General features: G+C 46.9%; 1 protein-coding gene across 9 annotated transcripts in view; it reads left to right on the plus strand.

Moving 5' to 3' along the window:
- Positions 1-9,185, plus strand: part of KMT2C (lysine methyltransferase 2C) — a 252,561-nt gene extending 243,376 nt beyond the window's left edge. For all 9 annotated transcript variants that reach the window (XM_045564886.1, XM_045564890.1, XM_045564893.1 and 6 more), the window contains 5 exons: positions 241-409; positions 4,189-4,305; positions 4,680-4,753; positions 4,976-5,084; positions 7,187-9,185. In XM_045564886.1, coding sequence (XP_045420842.1) covers positions 241-409; positions 4,189-4,305; positions 4,680-4,753; positions 4,976-5,084; positions 7,187-7,279 — 562 coding nt within the window. In that variant the 3' untranslated portion in view covers positions 7,280-9,185. The remainder of the gene's footprint in view (positions 1-240; positions 410-4,188; positions 4,306-4,679; positions 4,754-4,975; positions 5,085-7,186) is intronic.
- Positions 9,186-11,306: the final 2,121 nt, after the last annotated feature.

Genomic DNA, 11,306 nt, shown 5'->3' on the forward strand with positions numbered 1-11,306 from the left:
GCCCAGGGTTTCCAGGCGTGTAGTGGTTTTTGTGCTTGATTTGTCTGCTGCTTACAAACCCTGCTGTCTGGCTGTGTATGTGTCCAGCTACACCAGAGAGCTCGCCGTGTGTCCTGCTAGGCGGCTTTCCGTGTATGTTGCTGTCAGTGAGAACCTGAATCCACCTGGCTGTGGGCATTATTCAGAGGTATCTTCAGTTTTTCTTTTGTTTTTTTCCTGTTGATATGCCACTGTCTGCAGGCCTCACACCCTGAACAGCACCAGCACCTCAAAGTCATTTCAGAGCACAGTCACTGGGGAATTGAATGCACCTTACAGTAAACAGTTTGTCCACTCCAAGTCGTCACAGTACCGGAAAATGAAGACCGAATGGAAATCCAATGTGTATCTGGCCCGGTCTCGGATTCAGGTGAAGAAATACTTTGTGTTGAGGAAGAGGATGGGGTGGAATCTGGAAATCTGAAGATGTTGTTGGTCCAGTATGTGAAAAATGATATCACGTGGCTACAGGGCTAATACTGTTTTTGAAATCATACCAAGTCTTGTCAGTTTGTAACACTAGTAATTCAGTGTGTAGTCTCAGAGCATGGCGCCTGAATTCTCCTAATGGAACGCTGGCCTTTGGAATCCGTATCTCTGCATCTCGATGAGAGCTCTTGAGAAGTAGGTAGCGTTGAATTTTGCACTCACTGGATTTGGGGAGAGTTCAGTAGAGCTGTTTTAAGCACTTGTGAAAAATAAAGTGAAAATATTTTCAAAAGGTACTCCAGTTTTGGAGGGTACCTTATCTTTTGTAAGCCGTCTTTTCACGAAGTCAGTTACGTGTGTTTCGTAGACCGTGGGCTGCCTCCCAGGCGCCGCTGTAGTCTGGGCATTGCGGTTTACATCTGCAGTCACACTGCTGCGCTGCAGGCCTGCATGCCCAAATGCCCGTTCCGCGTTTCTCCCTGGGTGCCCAGGGTGCAGCAGGAAGCTCCCACTTGGCGACTGCTCCACTCCTGCTCATCCTTCAGGTGCCTGACACACCTGAGTGGTGCCACTGTTGCGTGCACTGGCCTCCGTGTCCCCAAATCCACGGCATCTTCAAGTTCTGGTAGTCTTTTTTTCTTCTTAAAGTTCTGTCAGGTCCCCTCTCAGGCTCTCAGCCCTGCTTTAACCCACATCTCACTCGTCTACACCACTGCAGACCTGGCTGTGTCCTCTCATCCAGTTCATATAAATTGGGTCAGCATTCCATTGTCTAACTCATTCAGATTCTTGTTCCTTTTTGTCACAACTCTATTACTTTCCCCTAGAAGTTTGTAGGGACTTCTCTTTATTCTTGATATTTGGACAGTGCACAAAAACATGCCTGATTAGGGTCTTTTTTATGTGCCGCGTTCCTCGCTTAATGAGCCTTTTGGTCTGGACTGTTGTGACCTTCAGTCTGAGAAATGTTTTTTATATTCATTCTTTTGCAAGTTCCTTCCCTGTTTTCTTTTTGCACCTATGACAGATATTGGATCCCTGAGATTTGGGATCTCAGTGTGGACCCCAGACTGGCGGCAGCAGCAGCTGGGAACGTGTTTTGCAGGTTTGGGGCGGGTGCTTCTTACGGACTCCAGAGAAGGGTTTCTGTCTTCTGCCAACACTTCTTTCCCCCGCCCTTTGTTTTTGGTTTCCTGTTCTCTTTGCTCTTTCTGAGACTTCCTCTACTTTATCTGCTAATCTGTCATATGCATTTTTAAAAAATCAGCTAAGAGCCCTTTCTGCTCTTGATCTTTTTGTTGGAAATCTTGTTTTTACGTTATGAATACGGTATCTTTCCCTTCTCTCTGCTGCTGTCCGTCTGCCGATCTCTGTCCTACCCAATTTTCCATTTTAAATGTTTTGAAATAGTTCATTCACTCTTGTACCGGTTCCTGTTGTGAGGAATGTTCTGTTACTGTGATTTTAGTGTAATCTTACCTATCACCTTTTTGTCATCATTAACCTGAAGCATTTTTGAGAGTGTTGGGGTTTTGTCTCTTTCCTCCTTTCATTCTGCCAGCCTCCTCCTGCTCACCAGGGGATCGTGTTAGTGATCTAGTGCATGCCCTGTGTTTTTCCATGCCATTATCTTAGAAATACATATACATCTATGTACACATAAAAAATAAATCATGTTATATACATTTTTCTCCATCTTCCTTTCCTCATTAATACTCAGATGTGCTATAGATTAACTCAGAGGTCATTCTCTTTAATGGCCATGTGATGTTCCATGATGTTGATGAAATGTAATTAAACCATTCAACTACTGATGTGCATTTGTTTACAATTTTTCCCAAGCCAAACACTGTTGCTATCAATATCTTATATTCTCGTGTATTGATAGTTTCATTCTTATGGGGTATGGTCCCAAAAGTAAAACTTCCGTGTAAAGGTGTATGTAATTTTCATTTTAGTAGATATTGCTGGTTTTCTTTTAAAAAAGCTATAAGTGCACATTTCTTCCTGCAGTGTATGAGGCTATTTTTCTTGTCTTCCCATTTGTACTAGGTGTTACCACTTTTATATTTTTGTCATTCTGATAAGTATAGACTGATACTGTTTCCTTAATTGAAATTTCTAACTACTGATGAACAGGCAGCTTTTCATGTGTGGCACTTGCATTTGCCTTCCTGGGAATTTCCCATTCATATCCTTTGTCCATTTTTCAATTTGTAACGACTGGCACTATTAGACATTTTTCCCTACAAAACATCCTTTGCCTACCCGTAAGTATGGTATCTTTTTTCTTACGAAAGTTGTAATGTTTATATAAATAAAAATGTATAATTTTCTATAGCTTCTAGTATTAGGACCATAGATTATGTATGCATACTCTTCGGTATACATACATACGCAAGTCAATTTACATTTACAGAAATTTTGTTAAGACAATTTAATTTTCTTCCATTGGATAACCAGTGTTGAAGCACCATTTAGTAAATAACCCATCCATATTAAACTGAATTTTAATACCACTGTGACTACGATATATTTTCATATGCACAGGGGTCCATTTGCATCTATTTGGAATCTATTACTTTCCGTCGATTTTCTTGTCCTTAAACCAAACTATATTGATCTCCATACACACTCTGTGTGTGTCCTGGTTCATTCACTTCTGAGTCTTATCTGGAATTGAACAGATAAACTGCATAGGTTTTTCCAGAAGGTCAGTTGGTTTACTTGCTAACGTCTCTCAGGTGGGTGCCGCATGGTGCTCCGTGAGGACCGTGTCTGGGGCTTCCCCAGGCGGCACCCGATCCCCCTCCTCTTCTCTGCTGCACTGCTGCCCTCTGGTCAGACTGAATGCAGAAAACCAAACTGGGACAAGAAAATACAAACAGTTATGGAAAGTATCCATATTTTTCCAGTTATGTTGTTTTTCCAGAATCTGCAGTGCTGTAAACTTGACGCAGTGCGCTGAGTACGTGATTTATCTGCCACTTGCGTGGACAGTGAGCTGCGTAGGTGTTTCAGCCAATTCAAATTCCTGTTTCTTTCCCAGCCTCAGACTTTTGTATTATGGGGAAAAAATTTACCTTCCCCAAGAACTTCATTTGTTTCCAACTGCCCTGTTAGCAAAGTAACCTTTCCTGTTTCTCCTCTTTGCCTGGCTCCTAGGAAATTCAGAGGCAAATCTGAAACCTGGTTATAGTATTAATAATTCCTTATAGTTGGCCCTATTTCTATTTTATTAAATTTGTGGCCGCTAGGCATGGTGGCACATGCCCACAGTCCCCCCCTGCCCCAAAATTCTCTGAAACTCTACTTGAAAAAAATAGATTGATATGTTTGAAATAGTATTAGAATAAAATAAATACCATAAGTCATTAGCTTATTTAGTTGGTGGGAATTCAGTGTTACGTGGAAGATAACATAGCGTAATAGAAAATTTGAATAGCTAATCAGCAGAATTACTTTATAGATATACCCTAAGAATTCAGTATAAAACAGACATAGCAATAAGGTAGTGATGGCATAGTTTTAAGTTGTAGGATTGTTAAATTTTTAAATTTCAGAAAATATCATATTCAATAAAAAATAATTTAAATTGAGGTAATGCCTTAAGTCTTGCTTCTGGTAAGACCCAAGGGTAACACCTCGTAATTGAAAAAAAAGGCAGATTTGTTGTCAGATAAACTGAAGTATGTAACCACGCTTCTTTGCTTTTTGCAGGGGCTGGGCCTGTATGCTGCTAGAGACATTGAGAAGCACACCATGGTCATCGAATATATCGGAACTATCATTCGAAATGAAGTAGCAAACAGAAAGGAGAAGCTTTATGAGTCCCAGGTAGGTGTCTGGTCCCCGTGATCTGCCATCCTCTCCCTGCTCCCGCGCTGACCCGACGCCCCGACACGCGGGGCCGAACGTGCGACGCCTCCAGTGCTGACCGCGAGCCCTGTCTGGGTGGAACTGTATTTTTCTCTTTCCATCAGTTTTGTCTTTTTCAGTCGGTGTTATGTGCATAGATGCAACTACAGATTAGTGAGCTTGACTTGATAACAGCCTGCTGATTCCGTGTCATTGTCACCCGCGTGCGGTCAGCAGGACGTCCGTTGCAAGGGTGCTCAGGGTGCACTTGTTTGGACTTAGTTCTCCTGGTGCAGACACGGACACGCGGGGGGCTCCGGGGGCTCACCCGGGCCTACTGTCTTCTCTTCCAGAACCGCGGCGTGTACATGTTCCGCATGGACAACGACCACGTGATCGACGCGACACTCACGGGGGGGCCTGCGAGGTGAGACAGAAAGGAGTCTGGCAGCGTGGGGTCCTCTTGCTCAGCGGGTCAGTGCTTGTGGAGGGAAGAGTTCTGGAAGAATTTTCATTTAAAGTTTGTATTTGTACCTGTTCTATTAACGGGCAAATAGAAATGTAATTAGCAAAAAGTTTTCCCCATAAGTTGAAAGTTTTAAAAGCTTCCTCTAGTTGTTTTGTAATTTCCCTACTTGGTGGCTTGCAGGTACATCAACCACTCATGTGCGCCCAATTGTGTGGCTGAAGTGGTGACTTTTGAGAGAGGACACAAAATTATCATCAGCTCCAATCGGAGAATCCAGAAGGGAGAAGAGGTAGGGTGTAAGGCGTTGTGTCTGCCATGTTTGTGTGTTTCATATGTGGAGGTTCACACCTTTACACAGGTAACTTGCTCGGTTCTTTTCCAGTTTTTTTTTTTTGCTATAAGAATTCTCCCTGTGGTAGGTCAGATTTGCCCCCCTGTCCCAGTTCACCCTCGTGCGTTCAGGCACCACCGCCCTCCCCGCCGCCGCGGTCGTCCCTGCCGCTTCCCGGCTCTGCGGTCGCGCTGTCGGCCGCGGGCAGCGACCCTGGGCAGCCGGGTGGCTGCAGATCCCGCGCACTGTCACCGCGGGTCCGCACGAGCTCGCGGCTTCCCGCCAGCAGGTTTCCAAAGTGTGAAGTGTTTGGTTCTGTTATTCCTCAGAACGCTGAATGCTGAACGTGGTCTCACGGGATGACTTCAGCGCAGCATTTCACCTGTTAAAATTATTATTACTCTTTTGTTTTTTATCTTTTTTTTCATTTTACTATTATCTCTCCATTTCTGGGTGATGGATTATTATTAGTCTTAATTGCCATATTTACATTTCTCAACGTTGTCTTTCACAAATGTGATGAGCACCTTAGACCAGGTGCCCTGGTTCTGCAGTTGTTCGCTGGGGAAGCTCTGGCGGACAAGCTGGAGTGGGGGGGACCCGTCCTCGCCCGTGGGGGGTGAGGGACCCGCGTGTCTTGTTGGCGCCCCGAGCCCTCTCGTCAACTGAGCAGTGTGATTATACCGGAATTTTTGGTCATCTTTTTGAAATCTCCTTCTTTAATCAAGAATAAGGGTCTGACTAGACCCAAGGCCCGGTGCACGTCTCACAGTAGCTTGCGAGGCGGGACAGCACGTGAGAGGCCCGGCCTGGTGCCGGGCCGACAGGGCGCGCACGGCGGCTGCGACAGACCCTGCCACGCCCAGGCCCGTCTGCCCCTTCCTGCTAGAGTGAGTCGTAACCTCGCTGGGGCTCTGTTGTGTTTTCTGCAAAATGGAGAAAATGATTTCCTTGCAAAGCTCCTGTAAGAACTCAGCAAATGCCTAATAAAAGGTATCATTGCTAAGAATAGCTACTTAGTAAATACTGGTTTATTTCTTTTCTGTGTAGAAAGTCTTTCTAAATAGTGTTCTAGAGTATTTGAATTAGAAGTGACCCTAGAGATTATTGGTCCTCATTTTCATTTTGCAGTGCCAGGATCTCAGGGGTGGGAGCTGCAGGATGATTGGGAGTTGGGGGAGCCTGTGCTGTGGGAACCGCCCATCTGCCCTGCCGGCAGGGGCGGGCTGAGGTATCACTAGCAACCCGGTAGCCCCTAGAGAGAAACGTCCATCACCGATCCTTAAGAGAGGAAAGACGCCAGCGCTAGCAGGCGAGGGCAGTTCCTCTGCCCAAATGTGCACGCCCCACTCCGCACGGCAGCGGAGCTGGAAGCTTTCTGGGGTTTGGGGGGTGTAGGACCTCTTCCCACCCAGAGTGTCCCTTCCATCCATTTGTAGGGTAGGGACAGCGCTGTGAGACATCCTAGAGATGCGGCTTTCTCCAGCCAGGCCACCCTTTCTCAAATCTGGCTCAGCTTAAAAACGTGGTCTCTCTCTGGCAGGGCGCGGTGGCTCACGCCTGTAATCCTAGCACTCTGGGAGGCCGAGGCAGGAGGATCGCTTGAGCTCAGGAGTTCAAGACCAGCCTGAGCAAGAGGAGACCCTGTCTCTACTAAAACAGAAAAAAATCAGCCAGGTGACTCAAAATAGGAAAAAGAATTAGCCGGGTGTGGTGGCACACCCTTGTAGTCCCAGCTACTCAGAAGGCTGAGGCAGGAGGATCACTGAGGTTGCTGTGAGCTGGGCTGACACCACGGCACTCTAGCCTGGGCCACAGAGCGAGACTCTGTCTCAAAAGAAAAAAAACAGCCTGTCCTGTTCCTGTCCCAGCACAGTGCCATGGTTCCCTGACTCCTGGAGGTTCCCCCCAGGGTTCCATGGAACCTCAAAAAGTCAGGTATTCCTTTGATCTATGTCTGTTTTGTTTGCTGGTTTTGAAATGCCAGGGAGATGTAGGCCGACGCTCCTTCATCCCTCCCCTTCCTGTCCCTTCTCACCCTGTGTCTTTGCCGTGGGCAGCTCTGCTATGACTATAAGTTTGACTTTGAAGATGACCAGCACAAGATTCCATGTCACTGTGGAGCTGTGAACTGCCGGAAGTGGATGAACTGAGATGCATTCCTTGCTATCTGAGCGGGCGGCTTGTCCCTTGGAAGAGACGATTCAACACACCATTGGAATTTTGCAGACAGAAAGATATTTTTATTTTCTCTTTTATGACTTTTTGAAAAACAGCTTCTGGGAGTTCTGATTTCCTCAGTGCTTTAGGCTAAAGCAGCACCAGGAGAAAGCTGACCGAGGCGGCGTTCCTGGAGTGGCTGAGGTGGAGCAGAATTACAGAATGGTCCAGCACTTTTGCTTTTTTTCTTTTTCTTTTCTTCCTTTTTCTTTCTTTCTTTCTTTTTTTTTTTTTTCCTTGTGGGTGGGTTTTGTTTTGTTTTGTTTTGTTTTTTTAGTCTCACTAAGGAGAAACTTTTACTGGGGCAAAGAGCCGATGGCTGCCCTGCCCCGGGGCAGGGGCCTTGCTATGAATGTAAGACTAGAATCACCAGCGGGACGCAGAGTGCTGGCCACGCCTTAGCGAAAGGGGCAGGCCCTCTAACTTAAGATGTTTTTAAATAAAGTAGACACCACTGAACAAGGAATGTACTGAAATGACTTCCTTAGGGATAGAGCTAAGGGATAATAACTTGCACTAAAATACATTTAAATACTTGATTCCATGAGTCAGTTTATTGTAGTTTTTGATTTCTGTAAAATAAGAGAAACTTTTTGTATTTATTATTGAATAAGTGAATGAAGCTATTTTTAAATAAAAGTTAGAAGAAAGCCAAGCTGCTGCTGTTACCTGCAGAACTAACAAACCCTGTTACTTTGTACAAATATGTAAATATTTTGAGAAAAAATACAGTATAAAAATAGTTATTGACCAAATGCTACCAGGCTCTGCAGCAGCTCGGGTGCTTATACAATGCTCCTAGGGATGTCACAATATAATTTTGTGTTATAAAATACGCCATTATAATTATAACCAAAATTTCAACCTAAAGTCTTTGGGGTTTTTTGAAACTATGATCTATTAGTACTTAATTGTTTTATACACCTTACTTCTGACAGAACAGAGTGTATGCTATGACTACAACTTTTATAGCTGTTTTGGTAATTTAAACTAATTTTTTCATATTATATTGTTGCATCCCTACTTCTTCAGTCAGGTTTTCTGTGCTTACGATTTGTGATAACTGTGAATAACTGCTTAAAAATACACCCACATGGAGGCTGAATTTTTTCTTCAGCAGAAGTAGTTTTGATTAGAACTTTGTTTCAGGCCACAAAGAATCATGTAAACATAGGATCATGTAGCAGGAACTTAAATCTAACTCTTTAGCCTTCTATTTAACACAAAAATTTGAAAAAGAAAAAAAAAAGATGTGATTATGCTTGCAGCTGCAGGACTCCGGCAATAGGGTTTTTGGAAGATGTAATTTTAAAATGTGTTTGTATGAACTGTTTGTTTACATTTCTTTAATAAAAAAACACACTGTTTTGTGTTTGCTTGTAGAAACGTAATCAGCATTTTGAACCAGGTTAGCTTTTTATTTTGTACTTAAAAATTCTGGTACTGACACTTCACAGGCTAAGTATAAATGAAGTTTTGTGTGCACAATTCAGTGGACTGTAAACTGTTGGCATATTCAGTGATGCAGTTCTGGACTTGTAATGTATATGGCATGATGTATTTTTATCTTACAGAATAAATCAATTGTATATATTTTTCTCTTGATAAATAGCTGTATGAAATTTGTTTCTTGAATATTTTTCTTCTCTTGTACAATATTCTGACATCCTACCAGTATTTGTCCTACCGGGTTTTTGTTGTTTTCTGTTCTGTATAATAGTATCTAATGTTGGCAAAAATTGAATTTTTTGAAGTATACAGAGTGTTATGGGTTTTGGAATTTGTGGACACAGATTTAGAAGATCACCATTTACAAATAAAATATTTTACATCTATAAAGCTGCCTTGAGTTTCTGTGAGCTGCTCTCCTACCAGAATTAGATGGAAATCTAGCTGGGACGGCGCTGGCGGCAGCGTGCCCAGGAGCTGCGGGGTCTGGAAAGGGCGGCTGCTGCACCGACGCTGAAGGCCAGGAGACCGGGTCAGAGAGAAGCCAGGATGGGTCCCCTGAGTCCCGCTCGCCCAGTCTGCGGCAGCCGTGGGAGGGGAACGCACAGGGACGCGGTGAGGCTGAGCGGGCTCCGCGCGGGGCTGGGCAGGCGAGTGGGGAGCGGCCCGTCCCGACGTGGCGCCGCCTCTCGCCGCGGCTTCTCAGGGCTCCTCTCCTCCCTGAGTGGCGGCTGTCGCTGTGGCTCAGACGCTGCACTGCTCTCTGTGGTCCCCAAGCAGAACGTCTGGTCGCGTGGTGTCCCACACACTGGAGGATTTTCTGGCTACCAGAGTTTCTTGTTGCAGGTGACAGTGTTGACTTCTGTCCCTGAAATTCCAACCCGTGTTTTGTGGACCAGCCCCCTCCCCTGGCTTCCTTCCATAGCTCTGGTTTAATCTTTGCCCTCCAAGGGCTCTACCCCATTCCTTTTTCATTAAAAAGGTATGTGTTAATCTGAAAAACATCTAAAAGACCAGCTGTTCCAGGAAAGCATAACTAGGCAGTAACTCCGTGGCTTCTGTGATGCCAGAACATTTATTAGGCTCTGACACAGTCACTGAAACTGTCACCTTCAACGTCAGATGCCCAGAACAGTGCAGGTGACTTGCAGGGAACAGGCTGTTAATTTCAGAGGCGGTGAAAAGGGCACAGGTGGGGGATTGAACCGACCCCCCGGCCCTGGGAACTGGGGCATCGCGCCCTATTGTGTATCAAAGGACGGTCTCAAGGGTGGAGCTGCCAGCATCCCACAGCCGCACAGCAGCGCGGCAACCCCTCCACGCCTGCCTCCCCGGCCCGCGCGCACGGGCAGCAGCTGTGACACGAGCCGTGGCTGTGACCAGCAAGGAGTGCGCCGTTGCCAGAGGGAGACCAAGGGAGTTTTTCGAGCGGGTTTGAGATGAGCCACTGTCAGCACTTCGTCCGGGTTCCTGATTGTCCTCCAGAGGAGCCAGCCCCTCGTCTTCTGGCAGAGTTGAAGAATTCTTTGCCAACTACCTGAGGAAACGGGGTGAGTAGGAAGCAGGTGAGGTGGTTCTTGTCGAGAGGTGACCTGCTCCGTGGCCCCGGGGGCGGGCGACCAGGCCCGGTGGCCTGCGAGCAGCCGAGTGCGAGCGCCAGGCCGGACTCTCCCTCCCCACCTGGTCAGCGGCGGCACGTGCTGACTGTGGATCCGGAGGCTGCCCCGGTGCTTTCCCAGCCTTCTAACGCGGAACCCGTGTTTTCCTTGGCAGGAGGATCAAATGGCTCCTCATCCCGGCCACCTGCAGCCGCGCTTCGGGTCCCCGGGAACGGCTCACTCCAACGTGCTTGTTCCTGCTCCTCGGTCCTGGCGGGGCCCATCGAGCCTTCCGGAACGGGCCGAGCTCTCCCTGGGCCACCCTGTCTCTGGATCCCAGGGCTGCGGCCGGTGCCAGGCTGCGTGAGGTTGTCCACGTTGGTCTTGCACCCCCAAAGTCAGGTCCTCCGGTTCCAAGGACACTTGACCGTGTGTCCACGGGGCCTGGACCGTCACGTCCACACTCCTGCTGCTCCTGTTCCGGGTTTGGAGTTCTGGATTCCTCAAGATCAGGTTCTCATTTCGGAAGATTGCTTTGTGGGGTTCCGGAAATTGTTTTAACCCAGTTTTTCCCCAACCACAGAAACAAAAGCAATTTCACTTTTTTCCTCGATGGCAACCTTCACATAACTTCATGACGAAAAGTTCACACAAATGCAGCACAGGGATTTATAGACGCCTCGGAACGTGTGCCCCCCTCGCACGCCATCTGCCGTCCGCGAGCCCTGGCGTCCCACCGGCCAGCCCCACGCCTGCAGCTCGTGCTGTCCTTGTAGATGTTAGTGCTCCCCACACCTTTCCCGGCCCTCTGCCCCGCTCTCCAGACCTGCACCCCACGGCCCCCCTCTCCCTGCCACGCGCTGAGCTCCAAGCCCAGGTGTGGCCTGGACCCTGCTCCCTGGGACCGCGACAG

Source organism: Lemur catta, chromosome 11, assembly GCF_020740605.2.
Source record: "Lemur catta isolate mLemCat1 chromosome 11, mLemCat1.pri, whole genome shotgun sequence".
In the NCBI taxonomy this organism is placed as follows: Eukaryota; Metazoa; Chordata; class Mammalia; order Primates; family Lemuridae; genus Lemur; species Lemur catta.